The sequence below is a fragment of the Myotis nattereri genome (assembly GCF_964212035.1).
Source record: "Myotis nattereri genome assembly, chromosome: 2".
NCBI lineage: Eukaryota > Metazoa > Chordata > Mammalia > Chiroptera > Vespertilionidae > Myotis > Myotis nattereri.
The window spans coordinates 208,492,838-208,510,570 of NC_138076.1; the positions used below are offsets into that span (position 1 = coordinate 208,492,838).

The 17,733-nt window shown below is 60.1% G+C and overlaps 1 protein-coding gene across 1 annotated transcript; it reads right to left on the reverse strand.

The window, feature by feature from the left end:
• Positions 1–3,473: 3,473 nt before the first annotated feature.
• RAC2 (Rac family small GTPase 2) lies at positions 3,474–16,617 on the reverse strand. Its single transcript, XM_081083861.1, has 7 exons — positions 16,424–16,617; positions 14,312–14,383; positions 8,540–8,657; positions 7,765–7,827; positions 7,275–7,434; positions 4,777–4,909; positions 3,474–4,216 (listed from the first exon to the last, which is right to left on the reverse strand). The coding sequence occupies exons 1-6, from the start codon at positions 16,456–16,458 to the stop codon at positions 4,779–4,781; spliced, it is 579 nt and encodes a 192-aa protein (XP_080939987.1). The 5' UTR covers positions 16,459–16,617; the 3' UTR covers positions 3,474–4,216; positions 4,777–4,778.
• Between the last annotated feature and the right edge of the window lie 1,116 nt (positions 16,618–17,733).

Here is a 17,733-nt window from a genome sequence, read left to right on the forward strand (position 1 = left end):
TATAAAAAAATTTTTTTAAAAAAAGATAGCAGGGACTTGGGCTCTGAAAAGTCGGTAAAAATTGTTGTTGAAAAAAATGAAAATTGGCCCTGGCCCATGTGGTCCAGTTGGTTGGGCATCATCCTGTGCACTAAAGGGTTGCCAATCTGGGCACATGACTGTGTTGTAGGCTTGATCCCCAGTAGGAGGCATGCAGAAGGCAGCTGATTGATGTTTCACTCTCACATCAATGTTTCTCTCTCTCTCCCTCTCCCTTCCCCTCTCAAAATCAATAAAAATACTTTTTTTAAAGATTGAAAATTGTTTCAGTGTACCATTTTATCATCTCCCATGAGTCTATGGTTGGCTGGGCTCAGCGGGGTGGCTCTTCTGTTCTATATGATATTGGCTGGGGCTACAGTCATCCGGGGACTCGACTGGGCTGGCACATCCAAAATGGCTCATGCCATGACTGGTGCCTTGATGGCTGGAAAGCTGGGTTTACTGTGTATCCAGCATCTACCAGGTACTTGCTAAGGTCATGGTGAACCATTTAAGCACAAGGTTATATTTCCTGGGCTCTCTGAAGATTCGGCAGCTCCCCACTGGGCTCTAAGCTCCTAAGAGCAGGCCCTCCCTTGACATGCCCTCAAACCCTGTGTTTGGCACACAGCTCAATAACTATTTGCTGAATGATTACTTGATTGAATGAATCAGTGCTGTATAAGAATCTTTGAAGGCATCTGAGAAGCAAAATCATGTTTGTAAATGAGGAAATCCCCCAGGTTGCTGAGTGGAGGTTGGAGTATAAGCCGACTGTGGAGGCTGGGATGCCGATGAAAAGGCTGTAATGACTGTCCAGGGAAGAGATGCAAAGCCCAGAGCAGGGGCTGGCAGTGGGCCAGGTAAGGGGGTGGGCTTAACAGACATGGGGAGGCAGACCTGGCCAGAGTTGGTGACAGTGAATGCTGGGGTGAGGGCGTGGGAGGGTCCAGGGCACCCCTGGGCCTCTGCTTTGGAAGAAGGAACAAGGAGCCGCTGGGCTGTGACGGAGAGCCCCAAGTGGAGGAGTCTTGTGGGCTGGTGCTCCCCTGCCCACCAGGCAATGATTGCATGGACGGAGCCAAGTCTGATGCATCGGACTGAGTGGCGGGGTGCTTGGGGTGGGGGTGGTTGCTGTCGAATGAGTGAGCATCACCGTGTTGACAGCTTCTGCCCACAACCAGCAGTTCTTCCTGTTTCAAAACAGGTTTCTCTTTCCTACCTAAAGGCGCCCCCCCCCCCCCCCCCCCCCGCCGTCCTCAGCCAATTTGCAGAGCAAAAACAAGTGACTCGCCCATGAACAGTGAGTGCTGGGCACCTGAGACAGTGGGAAAAGCAAGGGGCTAGAAGCCCTGAGACCTCAATTACAAATGCCGCCAGCTAACAGTAGGCCTGGCCAGCGGCGAGGAAACAAACAGGTGGTTTCATTTTCATTTTGTTGCCGTAATAAAGCGGCCATTGGCATTGGTTCAGCTGCCCATCAAAGTTGTCAAGGATCCAGGCTGTTTTCTCTCTCTCTCTTTCTGCTCCTCTATTCTTAGCCTGTGAGTGGGCATCTTCATGCGGCTGGCTTCAGGTTCGCAAGATGGCTGCTGCAGCTCCAGACATCACATCCGTATTCAAGGCAGGAAAGAGGGCAGAACAAAGGGCATTTTGGAGGGGGGGGGGGAGGACAAAAACATCACAGATGCCACCTCTCCAGCTGACTTTCACTTATGTCTTGTTGGCCAGAACTGTGTGATCTTGGAACCCCAGCTGCCAAGCAGGCTAGGAAAACAAGTATTTTTGTCTGGGGTTAGATACATTGCTGCTCTGCACAGAACTAGGATTCTGATAGCAAGGAGGAGGGTGCCGTGGCAGAGAGAGGAAAATAGTGTCTTAATGAGCTGAGTCCTAATTCCTGTGCCCTCCTGTGCACCCATGTCCTTCTCTGCAGAACAAGAGCTGCTAGTCCCCGCCTCAGAAGGCGAGGAGGAGGGTTAAGTGAGCTAATAGGTGCCAGGTGAGACCCACAATGAATAGATAAATTCTATGACGTCATTGGAATAAAGCAGTGACGTGTCCACTGGGGTAGGCATGCAGGGAAGTTTGAGGAGCCGAGGAAATTGTTCGAGGAAAGGGGACCAGATCCGCTGTGCAAAGGCTGGGGTGGATGTGGCTTTGAGGATGTGAGAGTCCAGTCTGCCCGTGGAGGTGTGAGTGCAGGAGGAGAGAGGGAGCTGGGGTGTGGCCAGGCCTCCGGGGCCCAGGAAGAGCAGGAAGCAGACGGAGACCGCCCCCCCTCAGACTCTGGCCCCAGGAGAGGGGGCACCTCTGGGCTTTGAAACATTGAGGATCCGGGTGGAGGCTCAACCCACCACATCTGTTTCCATCGAGTGTTGGTTTTACTGTGAGATTTTTGTTTCATACGAGAAGTAACTTTAAAAACATAAACTCGTCTGAGCTGAAACTCATAAAGGCGGGGGTTTCCCCCTGCACTCACTTCCTTTCAAGAGGGTGAGGCTCGGGGAGGCAGGGGTGTGAGAGGGTCCTGCCTAGAACGTCAGGACTTGGGGGGCAGCGTGGGTGGCTGGGGCTCTGGGGAGAAGAAAATAGAAACTCAAAGCGATTCACAGGGCTGGGACTCGGGGACTCTGAGCTGTCAGGGGCGGAGTTTTCCGTCTCTTTTTTTATTCCTTTATGTTAGCCTCTCCGGATGCCAGCTAACTAGGTCAGGAGCTCCTGTGCACGCCTGGATCCCCGCGCCTGGACCTGTCCCCGCCACCCTCCCTCCCCGACCCCAAACCTAGAACCGCACCTGGCCCAGAGTGAGTGCTCACTACCTGTGCAGAATGAGTGGGGGAAGTTTAGACAAAGACGTGTCATTGTCCACAGGAGTGGGAAGTCTGGCATTTGTAACTTGGCAAAGACTAAGGTGACTGACTCCATACCGGGCACTGCCCGCTTTATAGATGAATTTCTCGATCCTTCCAACAGCGCCAGCTCTCCTTTAAAGAAACTCCCCTTTGCTTAGTGCCTGTGGGGACTGGCATTGCTTCTTTATGCCCTTGGACACCTTCCTGTGACCTCCAGTAGGAGAGGCCGCGAGTTTCCAGCTGCCTGACACCCATGTTCCCAAATTCCCTGCAAGGCTCTCCGTCTCCATGTAGGGACCCACCCCTCCACCCTGGGGGTGTGGCCCAGCCCAGCAGAGCCCAGCAGCTCCCTACCAAATAGGACTGGTTGAAATGGGACCCGAGACCTAAGCTGGTCCAATCAGAGTACATCTTCATTGGAACTTCGCCTGGGGCAAGCACTTGCTCTTTTTTGCTGAACTTGAACCTGGAAGGACAAAGCCCTGGGAGTCGCCTTCCTGGGAATGAACCAGACAGCGGAAGGCAAGGCAAAGGGGTCCAGGAGAGTGAGCCCCGACGATGCCATCTGAGCCCCCTCGATCATGCTGCACCTGAAGACATGATATTTCCAAACTGGAATCAGTAAATTTATTTTCTACTTAAGCAGGTTGAATCGGGTTTTCTGTTTGCAATAGCAAAGTTCCTGGCGAGCAGGGTCTGAGGCAGCTCAGGATCCCGAGTGGAGCAGAAAGACGAGGGCGGCAGGAGCCAGCTGCACCCCGACTTCAGGCTGGCTGGGCAGTGCCCACAGACTTCTGGGAAATCTGATTGTTTTCTGTTGTCCCAAAAGGAGCATTAAGGCCAGAGGGACACACTTCTGAGACACTCATATGAGCGCAGTAGAAGAACTTTCAGACAAGCAAGACCAGCAATACTGGAGTGGATGCCTCAGGGGGAGTGAGAGGCCCGTTCCGGAGGCATACAAGCGGTGGCTGGCAACCATCTGGCCCAAAGTTTCCAAAGGACGTTCAGGGGTCGGGCGGGGCTGGGGTAAATGGGTACACGCTGCCGTATGTGGCCGGGGGACATACCACAGTAATGCAGGGGGGGCTTATTGGGTCCTGGGGCTCCCCTCCGGCCCCTGGGGAGGCAGGAGCATGAGGGGATCGGGACACAGCACCTACGGATTCACACCTTCGGACCCTCGGGGGCCTCCAGCACAGAGAAGACCATCAACCAAGCTCTGAGCACGTGCTAGGAAGAGCCACAGGAAGGGGACAGCGTGGTCAGCCGGGGTGCCATCGGGTTCTGGGTGGGGGCCCTGGAGGGTCGGAACCATCTGGCTGGGAAGACTGGGACACCTGGAGGGAGACAGGCAAGGTGAGAATGTGGGGACGAGCGGGATCTACAGCCCCAGCTTACAGCCTCCCGGGCTCGCAGCTCATTCCCACCTCCCAGCTTCTGGTCAAGGTTGCCTGCCCGCCAGGACGGCCTGCCCTGCTCTTCCCCCACACCCGGTCCTCCCCATCCTTCTTCTGCCCCAATCGTCTCACAGCTCCGTCTTCCCTGCCTCCACCCCTGGACGTGGGGGTCGGTTCTCCCTGGCTGGACTGGGCTCCCCTGGGGGGCAGGGGCTGAGGTGTCTCTAACCCTTCTCTTCCCCGCCCTCCTGCAGGGAGGGCAGAGTGGGGGCTCAGTGACCCCCAGGCCTTGGCTCAGGGTACCCGGCCTTTTCTCATACCTTGGGCCTTCCCTCTGGGAACCGGGCTCACTGAGTGGCACTGGCTCAGGCAAATGGGGAAACTGAAGCCACTGCTTCTCCTCCTCTGTCCTGGTCTAAATACCACTCCCAGCGAAATGGAGGGCCCTGCCGGCTACAGTCTGCTGTGCGATGGGGTGGGGGGTGGGGGAGGGGCCTCACCCCTAGAGGATGCTGCAGGGGCGCTTCTGCGGCCGCGTGGGCTGGGGACACAGGACGGCCCGGATGGCCTCGTCGAAGACGGTTTTCAGGCCTCGCTGGGTGAGGGCCGAGCACTCCAGGTATTTCACCGAATCTGGGTGAGGCCGGGAGAGGGCAGAGGCCCAGGTCAGGGGAGGATCCCGGGCAAAACCCCCTCCCAAGACACGTGCCCGCCCCAGGCTGGGGGCCACCGGGGCTGTGCCGTGCAGAGCAGGGCACTGGCCTCTCTGTGCCGCTTTCTCATGCCTGGAACAGGGAGCCTGAGTTCAGTGGGAGGGTGACGACCCGCAGGAGCAGGTCTGTGTCTCTCCTGGACACATCAGCCCTTAATTTGCGGAAGGGAGGCAGAGTTTGATACTTTCCCGGGAAGGAAAGGGCTCAGCTCGTGACCGATCTCTCCACGCCTCAGCTCCTTCCAGAGAAGAGACCCACACCTGCCGCCCTGCTTCCCCCACGAGGCCTGTCCCACGCGTGGCCCACTCACAGGACCTCCCAAATGTCTGACCGTTCCTTAGCTTCTCCCCATTTTCAAGATGAAGAAACTGAGGCTCCTCGAGGTGGGGGTGTTTGTCCAGTCACACGCCACCCTGAGGAAGCCGGGGGCTCTCGGCCCGAGGATAAGAGGAGAGCCCCTCCCCCAGGATGGGAGATTGAGCTGCCCCACAACTCCTCACTCCAGGCTGGGGAGGAGCCCATGGGCAGAGGCAGCTGCTGCCTGGGCAGCTCTGCAGCCCCCCACCCCCAAAGCCCTTGGCCTGGGATGGTCCAAGACAAGTTCAAAGTCCCTGCCCCTGACACCCCCCACCCCCCGACTGGGATCAACTCCAGGAGAGATTGGCTAGAGGCCAAGACAGGACCCCCAGGTCATCTCCTTACAGAGGGGAGAGGGCTTTTAGGGACTCTGTGGGTGGCTTTGCAGGTGGGGAGACTGCGGCCCAGGGAGAGGCCACTGGCTCCAGGTCACACCGACAGTGCCAGAGCCAGGAGCAGCACCGGCTTCTCAGGCCCCTACTCATCCTGAAGCGCATGCTTTAAAGGGAAAGGGCTGACGGCAGGCGGGGGCGTCAGCCTTGGTGGAAGGGGTCCAGGGGGACTGGCTGGTCAGAAAGAGAGCAGGCGGGGGAGCCATCCCCCATACTCGTGAGGGAAGACTGCAGGCCAGACCAGAGCCCCCAGGATGGGGCATGGGACCCAGGGCTTCAGCAGAGCGAAGGTCCCCGAGGGAAGATGGCCATGTCACTGGGCTAGTCACGGGAAGGGGGAGGTGGCAGCTGCGGTTTCTCTTCCTGTGAAGAGATGTGAGTCCCCAGGGCCCTCCCAGTTCCGGCGGAAGGAAGAGTGGTGGGGCTGAGGCAGGGATGGGGTGGGGAGGCCTCACTGATTGGGGGCAAAATCCTGGGCCTGCAGGACCCTGGGGTGAGGCAGAGCGCCCTGGGTAGCTGGGTCACTGCTCATAGTGGCCAAACCCACTGGAGGGCCTGGGCTCTTGGGCAAGTGTGCCCTGGGCTGTAGGTCGGTCAGGACCAGACTAGGAACACCATGGGAGAGGCCAGCCCATCAGGCCCCTAAGCAACTTCCTGTCCTGTGTTCAAATCCCAGTTCTGCCACCTACTAGATGAGTGACCTTTAAAAAGCCACTTTACTTCTCTGGGCAGTGATCAGGAGGCAGAGAGGAGTTGGGAGGGGGAGGGAGGTGAGGAGACAAAAGGGAAAGCCTCCCCCTGCAAACCCAAGGCAGAAGCGCCTCCTCCAGGAAGCCTTCCTGGAAAACCCAAGCCTGACTTGGCTGCTCGTCCTCTAAGCGGCCACAGCACACCCCACTCCATTCCTGCTTCTCTCTGGGCAAAACACACTTTATTTCAAGATCCGATTATGGTTTTTACTAATAACTAGAGGCCCAGTGAATGAAATGCATGCATAGTTAGGGTCCCTAGGCCTGGCCGGCAATCAGGGCCTTCTGGCTGCCGGCCAGGACCTCCCTTCCCTGGATCCCAGCTTCTGGGGCCTTCCTTCATTCCATACCACCCCCTGGTGGTCAGCGCACGTCATAGTGAGCAATCAGTCTCCTGGTCGAACTCCCATGGGGACAATTTGCATATTAGGCTGATAGATAGGTAGATAGATAGATAGATAGATAGATAGATAGATAGATAGATAGATAGCTAACACTGACAGATCCCCATGCGTGGGTGCTGGGAGCCAGGCCGTGTTAGTTATTATTAGGTGCCTTGTGTATTAATTCGTTTAATTCTCCCAGAACTATTCCTATAGCCAGGTTTTACTGATGAGGAAACAGGCACAGAGAGGCTAAGTGATTGGCCCAGGGTCACACAGCCAGCACACGCACAGCCAGGGTTAGGACCGCACAGCCTGGTTCTGGAGCCATGTCTACAGTCACCAGAGGCTGAGTTGGGGCTCTCCCGGCATCCAGGTCCCCTCTCTGAGCCCGAGCCCCATACCGATCTCCTTGGCCAGTGCCAAGCCCTGTGGGTAGGTGATAGGCGCCAGCTTCTTCTCCTTCAGCTTCTCGATGGTGTCCTTGTCGTCCCGCAGGTCCAGCTTGGTGCCCACCAGGATGATGGGTGTGCTGGGGCAGTGGTGCCGAACCTCGGGAAACCACTGGGCAGGCGTGGGGACGAGAGGGGCACAAGAGTGGGGGGAGAAAAGGGGCACCACGTCGTGAGAAGATAAGAGGCGGCATGAGTTTGAGAGAAGAAGGTTGCACGGGGGGGGGGGGGGCACGTGGGTGCAGGAAAAGAGGAGGTGTGATTTTGTGCAGAGATAAGAGGCAGGCATGAGGTTGTGCAGGTAGGAGAGAGGACAAGGTTAGAGAGGGCGGGCAATAAAGCTGACACTCCCAGCCCCCTCTGAGCCCTGCCCCCTCCCCCAGTCTCATCCCGGAATCTCCCCAGCACTGGTTGGCACTGCCCCAGGGACAGCTCAGCTCACCTTGGCACGGACGTTCTCATAGGAGGCTGGGCTGACGAGGGAGAAGCAGATGAGGAAGACATCCTAGGGACAGACAGGCCAGGGCTACCTGTGAGGGGAGGCCCGGGGTGCCCCACCTGCAGCCCCTCCACACACCTGGCAGCACTGAGCAGTGGCGCAGCCCAGGGTAAGGGGGCAGGGTCCAGGCTGCTGCCTTTTACCCAACACCTCCCAAAGGCCAGGCCCTGTCCTCACGCAGACCCGGCAGCAGGGCTGCCGCCCCCATTCCGCAGATGGGAAGAGTGAGGCCGCAAAGGTTAGCGGGTTTGCCACCTGGAGCTCCAGAATCCACACTCCTAACCAGGCACTCACTACCCCACCATCCGGTTACCAGCCCTGGAGGGAAGGTCAAGGGTGGAGGGGGTGGGGAGTGGTGGTTGCCCAGCAACCACAGAGCCGCCTGCAGGCTTACCCAGTCTCTTCTCCCCCCACCCAGCTCACCCAGGGTTCCCTGCCCTAGGCTCCCTATGGAAGCCCCATCCTGGGTCTGCCTGCCCCACCCACAGGGGGCCCAGGTGGTGGGACTGGGAAGAGGACAGAGTGGTCAGGGGGACGGATGGAGGGCGGGGCTGAGGGAGGAGTCCCTGGCTGTGCCTGGGGAGGACAAGGCAGAGTCCTCGAGCTGGGCCTTGGGGGACGGTCAGGGTTCACCAGGCCAAGCTGGCCCCAGGGCACCCCACGCAGAGGGAACAGGGGGAGCAGAGGCCGGCCCGCAAGAAAGGCTCAGGGAGCTCACCGTCTGCGGGTAGGAGAGGGGCCGGAGGCGGTCATAGTCCTCCTGCCCGGCAGTGTCCCACAGCCCCAGGTTCACCGGCTTGCTGTCCACCATCACGTTAGCTGAATAGTTGTCAAATCTGCGGGGCGCGGGCAAGACAGAAGGGTCAGTCTCCCGCCCAGAGCCCGGGGCCCTCTAGTCCAGGCCCAGGTTGCTGGAGGCGGAGACCCAGAGAGGGCCTGCAACAGGACCAGAGTCACACAGCACCACGCAATTAAGTGGGTTTTCGCAACGTAAAAACTCAAAAACTCGGGGAAGCATAGAGGGAAACATCGCCTCGATTGGTTTCCTGCCCTCACCTGTTCTTTGGAGAAGCGGCTTTTCAAGGCTGCATACTATTCCCGCCACGGTTTGATCGGAATAAATGTACCCACCTCCTGTGCTGGCCACCGAGGCTGGCCACCCAGCATGTGCTGAATAAGAACTTATCCCCGTCTTAGGCTGGGTCTCCCCGGAAGCAGACCCGGGGGTGAGGGGTGGTACAAGTGGTTTATTTGGGAAGTGAGTCCAGGCAGCTACAGGAGGCCAGTGGGGAGGAGAGGAAGGGCAGCAGCAGACACAGGGTGAGCTAGTGGGCAAGTGGGGCTCCGGCCAGCCAGGGCCACTGGGAGACAGCGTGGGCCATGCTAGGGCGCCCCCCAGAGGGGGCAGGAGCTGGGGTATTGCCCACCCTCTCCATCTTCCACTTTTAGAGGGATGTCCTGGGATGTTGTTTCCCTTGTTATCCAACCCACACTGAAGCTGTCAGTCACAGGAGGTTTGGGGAAATGCCATTGGCACACGCTGGACAGACACATGCCAAAGGGTGGCATGGGCACCAACCATGACCCCTGAAATCTCCCTGCCAGTACCAGCGAGGACTCCGGGCAATCTAACAAGCTGACAGATTAAAGAAAACACACAAAACCAATTCAAGAGTATTTTTCACTACACACATTCCTGAGAAGAAGGCACTGGTTCCTCATGCCGTGGATGTCACCTCCTCCATGCAGCCCTCCCGGAATGCTGCTCAGTGACAGGCTGCAGAGCCCTAATGCTCCAGAGTAACTCCAAAGACACCTGTCCTGAGAAAGACCCCACATACAAAAAAACAAAAACAAAAGTTGACAGCCTAACTTTTTTAAAAATCCTCACCCGAGGATATGTCTATTGACAGAGGGAGAGAAAGAGAGAAAGAGAGAGAGAGCGAAAAAAACACACCCACACATCCAGGTTAGAGACAAACACTGATCAGTTGCCTCCTCTATGGATTGAACCCACAACCCAGGTATGTGCCCTGATGGGGACTAGAACCCACACCTTTTGGTGTGGGGGACGACCCCCAACCACTGAGCCACCCAGCCAGGGCAACAGCCCAGCAGGTTAACACACTGCACTTGGGGAGTGATCCTGGTTACTCTCAGCTCCTCAGATGGCCCTGCTCCCTCCTGCCTGGAACGCTCTGCAAACTCCTCCCTGACTTCCCACTCTCCTTCCTCCCTCTGCTGGGCTGACTCTTACACAACACCCCCCCCCCCAGCCTTATCTCAATGCCACCTCCTCCAGGAAGCCTTTCCTGATTCCCCGCCAGGTTGGGTCCCAACCAGTAATCTGTGGTGAACTCAGCACCTCAAAAGCAGGAGCTTGTTCCTTACTGCACCCTGAGGCCAGCACCGTGTTTGGCACATAGTAGGTACCTACTCTGGGCACCACCCCTACCACTGGGATTTCAGGTCCAAGGAGATGCCACTGGGCACGATAGGAAAATAAGTGTCTGTGTTGTCTTTGGCTTCTTTCAGGATAAGCTTGGGACACTCTCTTCTCTAATGTCCAGTCTGAAACTCTGGCGCCCAAAAGCCGCCCCAAATTCCTGAGCCAAAGGTGTCTGCCTTCTCCGGGTCACCCCCCAGGGTCTCAGGGGCTGTGGCCGGGCGGGGGCGGGGGGAGCTGCACCTAGGATCTATAGCCACACCGAGCACCTACTCTGGGGCCGGGCAGAGGGCCAGGGGCCTTCATCCCATAGGTCTTGAAGTCCCAGGTGACCCAAGACCAAAGGACCTCAAGTTCCTCCCAGTAGAGAGATGAGGAAGCCGAGGCCCCAAGACCAGGCAGCTCATAAACAAGAACCTGAACCCTGCTTCTCCCATGACCCCCAGTAGGGAACCTGGGGACAGCCGTCTGGGATCCGTCCCCCAGAATTGGGAGGGAACAGAGATCTCCTGGTAAAGTCTTGTCCGGGCTGTGTGACCCTGGGTGAGCAGCCCAGCCTCTCTGAGCCTCGCTGTCTTCGTTGTGAAAAAGCCCTGTCTCTTGGGACCATTGGGAGGCTCCAAAGAGACAGAGGACATTGAAGCCACCCCGTGGGGAGCCGCTGAGCCGCTGATGACCTTGTGCTCACTGCCCCTGCACACGCTCCACTGCCCCTCCCCCGAGGACCAGCGGTCAGGGCCGGGCATGTCTGCGGGGACCCCCCCCTGGGACCTGCAGCTCCCGGGGTCCCCCTTCCTCCACAGGCGGCCTTGGCAAGAGGGCCTCACACACCACTGTGTCCAGCCCTCGCTCCCGCTGCCAGAGGAGACATGGGCTCAGAGGCAGGAAGGGGCTTGCCCAAGACCTCACAGTTGGTGGCAGAGCCAGGACTGGATCCTGTTACCCAATTCAGAGCCCGTGTGGCAAGGGTCGCTGCAACTTCACGGCTGGGGTCTCGGTGGAGTTTGAGCTGGGGCCTGGGGCTGACTGCGAACTCTGGGGAGGGCAGGGAGCGCCCATTTGCTGAGCACCCAGGGGCGCCAAGTGCTCTTCCAGGCCCCGCATGCCTAGGTCATTTCAGTGGACCTGCCATCGTCCCCGTTTTACACAAGGAAAGCGAGAATCAGAGACTGGGAGTTACCTGCCCACCGTCACACAGCTGGGAGGTTTCCACCCAGAGTCTGTGCGGCCTCTGTCTGCACTCACCAGCCCTGACCCTGGACTGGAGTGGAGGAGGAAAAGGGGGGCGGGTGAAAGGGGTGCCCTAGTTCCAGCACCTTCTCAGGGCAGACTGCAGCTTGACCTGCCTGACGAGCTCAGCTCTGTTCCAGCAGCTGGTGGGATGGATGGACGGACAGACAAGGACAGGGCCCTGACCGCCCAGAGCGTCCATCCCAGCAGGGAAGTCAGGGGGGACCGGCTATGAAGGACGTCAAGGGGCCTGGGTGGAGGGAGGGACCACCTAGAGGACAGAGTCCGGGGGGTGATACCTGGGTCAGGAACTGGATGGTGGGGAGGGGAGAGCGCAGAGGCTTGTGGGGAGCTGGCGTGTGTGGGGTGATGGGGGGGGGGGGCGGCATTCCAGGCTTTGGATGCCAGGGTAGGAGATGGGCTTGAATGGTAACGGGGCCATGAGCTTTTCACATTTGAAAGCTCAGCTGGGCTTCCATTTGAGGACGGCTATAAGGGGACATGGTGGGAAGGGGAGACCCCCTGGCCACAGGTCTCCCGGCCATGTCTTTGCATCCCCAACATCGAGAGAGGTTTGGTCTCCCGGTCGGTGAAGTGGGGGTCTGAGCAAACCCTCCGTTCCCTACCCCAGAAGCTCTTCTCACCTCTATCCAGCTGCCTGTTTCCCTAGCCCCGCTCCCCTGCTGCCCCCGCCCTTCAAGGGCTCAGGATAACCTATGCCCGCCCTGCTGCAGGGCGCAGGTGTGGCCCCAGGAGCTGCTCTGGGCCTGTCCGAGCTGAGCCCCTCTCTAAGGGGGGTGGCAGGCAGGGCTGGTCACACACTTTGCAGGGTCCGGTGCAAAATGAGAACTCAGGACCCCTTGTTCAAAAATTAAGAACTTCAAGACGAGGGGATATGAGAGCATTAAACCAAATGCGGCCCCTTCCACGCACACGGGGCCCCTGCAGCTGCAGGGACAGGGCGTGGTGAAGCCGGCCCTGGTCTCTGACCGGCTCCTCTGTCCAGCGGGTGGACCTCGTCCAATCCGTTCTGGCTGTTCTGCAAGGCTGCCCAGGCCAAGCGACTTCACCAGGGGCCAGTCTCTCCGAGTTGCCGAGAGCACCTGCCTCTGAGAACACACCTTCCGCCTCCCTGGACAGAGGAGGCAGCCGGGCAACGAGCTGGGCGTCTCCCAGCCCCCGCCTCCTACAGAAAGGGAAGCTGAGGCTCAGAGAGAGGACGTGACTGGTGTAAGGGCCCTCAGCAAGCGTGCCCTCCAGCCCAGCAGGGACAGGCTGAGGCAGGAACACACTCGGGGTGACCAGGCCTCCCCCTGACGGATCCCTGCTTCCGGCTCCGGCTCGGTCCGAGCCAGCCCTCCCTCCGCTGGGAGGTGCCCTCGCTTTTTGATAATTGATGGTGACCTGGCAGATGAGGGCGAGTGTGGGGAGAGGTGTGCGTGGGCGCCACACCATGGGGAGGCGGGACCAAGCTGGGGCAGTTGTGGGTTTTCCAGGCTCCCTGTCCAGGTGTCCCTGCCCTGTCCTGGCTGTCTGCGCCCCGCTCCTGCCTGGGCCGGGTCAGTGTCTCAGTTGAGGGAACTCAGGGCCCCCCGGAGCCTGAGGGCAGGCCCCTGAGTGGCCGGGAGCTTCCTCTTCCTCCTGGGTGACCCGGTATCGTAATTCCCAGCTCCCATGAGGGTCAAATGACGTTTTGTGAGGCCAGCATGCAGCAGGCCCTCAAAGGATGGTAGCTGCGATCAGTCCTACAGCCCCCCCACGAAGTTCAAGTCAGGTCAACTCAAAACGTATCTCCTGTGTCTGAGACAAGGTGTAGGTTACACTGAGCGTAGACACTGCGCGGGGACAGTGGGCTGGCCTGAAAGGCACTGGGCTGGGGCCCTGCATTCCCCAGGCTCATGGTCAACGGTCAAATGACGTCATTCTGGGGAGTGAGAGACCCTGCAGGCTAGATCAGGAAGGCTTCCTGGAGGAGGGGGCCCTAGAGCTGGGGCTGGCGGGCATAGCCATGTGGATGTGCGAAGGACAGGTACCCCAGGCAGAGGGAACAGCGGAGCAAAGGCCCCGAGCGGCCGTGGAAATGCCTGGGAGTGTGTGGTGAACTGAAGGGGCCGTGACGCGAGGCAGGGAGGTTGCGAGAAGACCACACAGGGCCTCGGATGCCGAGCTAAGCGCTGGGAAGTTGCCCTGTGAGTGATGGGGGCCCCTGGGGACCGGCCGGGGAGGGGCTGGTGCCTCCCCCTTATCCTTCCTTCCTGAGTCTGGCACCCACACTTTGTCACAAACATGTCAAATGACAACTCCGACTTCACATCTGAGAGAGGACGGCCTCTGATTGGCCTCCAGAGGGCACTGCCCTCTCCCGCAACACACACGTGCCCCCTGGTATCTCCTCTCCTTGTGACCAAACCCCTCGATCAGATCATCTCCTTCCCCACCCTGCCCCTCTCCTCCCCTTCGCTGCCCCAGCCCCTCTTCCCTCCCTGCCCCCGCTCAGCCTGGCCCCCCCATCTCCCTCTTCCCCGAGGCCCTCTCGAAGGCCACCTGCTCCCCTTCAGCACCCCCCACCCCGACACGGTCTCTCTGCGTTTTAGGAGCCCCCAGCCTTGCCCCCTGACCGTTCATCTCGGCCTCAGTGGCCGCCTCCCCAGCCAGATCCTTAGGGGCCCTGCCAGGCAGACCAGCTGGGGCATCTCCCGGTTGCTGGACCCCAAGTGCCCACACGTGGCGGGCACACAGAAGTGCCTGAAAAGGGGGCGGGCTTGGCGATGCGTGTCGCCCCGCCCTCCGGGGCCCGCCCACACGGAGACTCACACGGTGGGGATGTACTCTCCCGGGAAGGCATTGGTGGTGTAGCTGATGAGGAGGCAGGTCTTGCCCACGGCTCTGAAAGACAGGAAGTTCCGGAGGGCGTCAGTCACAGGCCCGGCCTGGTCCCCGAGCCCAGCCCTCAGGAAAGACCCAGGCTCACCCCTCTGGGCTTCAGTTTCCCCATCTGAGGGTCCCCGTGTCAGTGTTCTCAAACCTGAGAACCGTGGAGTCATCGGGGTGCTTGTCAAAGGGCAGACGTCAGGCCCCACCCCAGAGAGTCTGACCCGCGGCTGGGGGCGGAACTGGGAGCCTGTGTTGTGAAAAGCTCTCCCAGGTGGCGCTGATGGGGGCCTGAGGGTTAAGAGCAGAGGGTGCCCAGGACACCCCTGAACCGGGCAATGCCGCAGGGACTCCCGAGCTTGACCAGGGCTCTGCCCTCACACCCGGTCCACCCCCTGCCTGCGGCACCAACTTGGGCCAGTCCCTTCATCTTTCTATGCCTCAGTTTCCCCATCTAGAAAACAGGGGTGAGTCCCTCTTCAGAGGAATGTGCTGAAAAGGAAATTAGACGAAACCCATAAAAAACCAAGCTCAGTACAGGGCCCGGCTGTTGGGGAAAGCCTGCCCTGCCCCCCACCATCCTGCCTCATCAGCGAGCACAGCAGCTCAGAGCTCAGAGATTTGGAGTCAGAAGACCCAGGTTCCAATCCCGTAAGGTCTTGAAAAAATTACTTAATTTCTTTGAGCTTCAGTTCTCCCACCTGTTCACTGGGCCTGATATCAGGGTGGGTGAGGGTGTGACTGAGCCCAGGGTGTGCTAAGCAAATAGTGCTGGCCCTTGAGACACGCTGTCTTCCCAGGGCCTGCTGGGCTGGGAGGGGACACAGGTGGAAGCCCAAGGGGCAGCCGGGCCGTCTCCCCTGCCTCCACTGCACTGTTTCGTCACTTCCTGTTCTGAGGAGCTGGCTGCCTGTCCCCCCTCCCCAACCCCCGCCCCCAGGGCCTGCCAGCAAGGTAACCCTGAATGACTGGAACGTTGCCCTTGGCTTCCGCCCTGACCTCCTCAGATCAGATACAAAGCAGAAGTGGGCAGGAGGGAGATAACGGGGAGCTGAGCGGTGCCTCAGAATCAGCTGAGGGCAGCCTGATCAGTTGGCCCGCCCCCTCGGCCCATCAGAGTCAGAGTGAGCCGGGGCCCCAGGGACCCAGGCCGGGAAAGATCGGAGTCTCTCGGGGCCTCGGGCTGCCCATCTGTGGAATGGGAGAGTCGGACAAGAAGCCTGCCCAGCTGTTATGTGATGGGCTGGGCCTATGGAGAACCAGGACGAACCAGGGGCTGGACCCTGAGCACTGTTGCTGAGAGGCGTCTGGACCTGTCACCTCACAGCTCAGGACACTGATGCCCACCGAGGGCATGACAACCCAGAAGGCGCCTCAGCCCAGCCTGTTCCAAACTGACCCCCGCAATCACACCTCTTCTGCCCCCCTCCTCCCCTGATCGTCTCTCATGTCCCTCCTTCTGCTTCTCACCCACATCCCCCCACATCCTCCCAACGGGCCGCTGCGGGGGGAGGGGAGGAGGTGGCGTTTACTGAGCACATACTATGTGCAGGACAGCCCCTCAAAATGCCTGAGGTGAACCCCACCAACTCTGGTGGGAGATCCCAGACGGTCAAGCCGAGGTCCAGAGAGGCCCTGTGACTTACCCAAGGCCACACAGCAGCATTAGCCAGTGACGAGAGCCCAGATCAGCCTGGGAACAAGGGCCAGCTTTCGGCTCCCCACCCTCCACCTGCATCCACTGAGCTGAAGACGGAGGTCCCATGGGAGGCCTGCCCCAGCCCCCGCGGTACAGGCGAGGGGCCCAGGCACCGCCACCCGCAGTCCATTGCCCTCCACCCAGGAGGCTCCCGGGGTGAGGTGGACGGAGAGAGTGAGGTGTCCTCAGCCCACCCCAGCGGCTCCCTCTGGCTCCGGGGAGAAGGAGCAGGTCCTCCTGGCTGCCTCCGAGACTCCCACAGGTAAGGGGGCTTCCTGGGGACACCTGTGCAGGAGGGTCTCAGGGTCTCAGGGCTCCCCGGTGGGGGCTGTGAGGAAGGTCAGCCAGGTACCTACCCATCTCCCACCACCACACATTTGATGGCCTGCATCGCGTCGGGACCTGGGGGCGGCGGTGACGGCGGAGCGTCTTCGGCACCAGGGAGTGGAGAGCCTGGTAGGCGCCCCGGGCAGCAGCAGCGGCAGCAGCAGCAGCGGGACGGAGGCAGGAGGAAGCGGAAGGGGAACTTGCCCAAGCTGCCCTCCCAGCCGTTTGCAGAAGGCGGAGCGTGCGGTCTGGCGGAACAGCGGGGGGTGGGGGGCGCTCAGGTGCTGGGCTGGGCCCTGGCCACCCCGCGGCCATCCCTGCTCTGGGGCACTCGCTGGAGACCTAGGGACCCTCTCAGCTGGGGACTCACGTCCACGGGCAAGGCCAGAGCTGTTCTCCAAGAACTTGAGGTTTCCAAGAATTTAGTGCCACTCAGACTAAGCAATAAGCACTGAATGAGCATCTGCTGTGGGCCAGGCTCAGTATCCGGTAGTGGTGAGGCCAGGTGGCCGGGTCCTGGGGAAGATAGGACCTCATCACGGTTGTCCATCGAGGCCGGAAGGGATGGGGCCACAGGGGACCTACCGGGAGGGGACCTCAGCGTGCCACAGAGGGGGAGCGGGAGGCCCGGAGGTGGCGTTCGAGCCAGCCCTTGAAAGGTGGTGAGGGAGAGAGGGCGCTCCAGGGAGGGGGGTGCCTGAGCAAGACACTGAGGCTCCCCCCAAAGAGAGGCTGGCGTGGGAACCCCTGAGCAGGGAAGGATGGGAGATGGGGGGGGGTGGGGGGTGATGAGACAGGAAGGGAGGTGGGGTGAGCTCACGGAGAAGGGGAAATAGAAGGGAAGTGACAGGCCGTGCCCTGTGCTGGAGGCAGCCCTGTGGGCCCAGGCACCTTGGGGCTAAGTCAGATCCGTGGCCAATGTTAAAGATGCAGAAGCAGAGGGTCTGAGAAGTCAGGTGACTCCACACCCTCCCGGCACCGCGGCTGCTGCCGGGGGACTCAGGGCCAGAGTTCAGCAGCGGGCGGATGGGGAGTGGCCCCCTCAGCTCGGCAGACTCGGATCTGAGCAGCCGAGTCTCCCCAGCGGGTTCCACGTTCACCTGGTCCTTCCCACTCGCTGCCGTGGCTCCAGGGACCGGGGGTGGGAGGACATGGGCAGAGCCGCCGGCCACCCGCCTGGACCCACTCGGGGCAAACCGGGCACCCGCAGGAGTAGGGAGCTCAGGAGTCAGCAGGGTGCCCGCGTCCCTCCCACTGCCCACCCTGGGGGCAGAGCCCAGGACTCCCCCAGGCACCCAGGCGGGAGCTTCCAGAACTGTCCACACAAGCCGAGGGGCTG

What these genes read in the sequence shown, in the direction of transcription:
- RAC2 (XM_081083861.1), bottom strand. Translation starts at nt 16,458, where the DNA reads ATGCAGGCCATCAAATGTGTGGTGGTGGGAGATGG. An exon ending in GGAGAGTACATCCCCACCGT is followed by an intron (nt 8,658 to 14,311) that starts GTGAGTCTCCGT and finishes CGCGCCCCGCAG; the next exon opens with ATTTGACAACTATTCAGCTA. An exon ending in GGCACTGGCCAAGGAGATCG is followed by an intron (nt 4,910 to 7,274) that starts GTATGGGGCTCG and finishes GGCCTCACCCAG; the next exon opens with ATTCGGTGAAATACCTGGAG.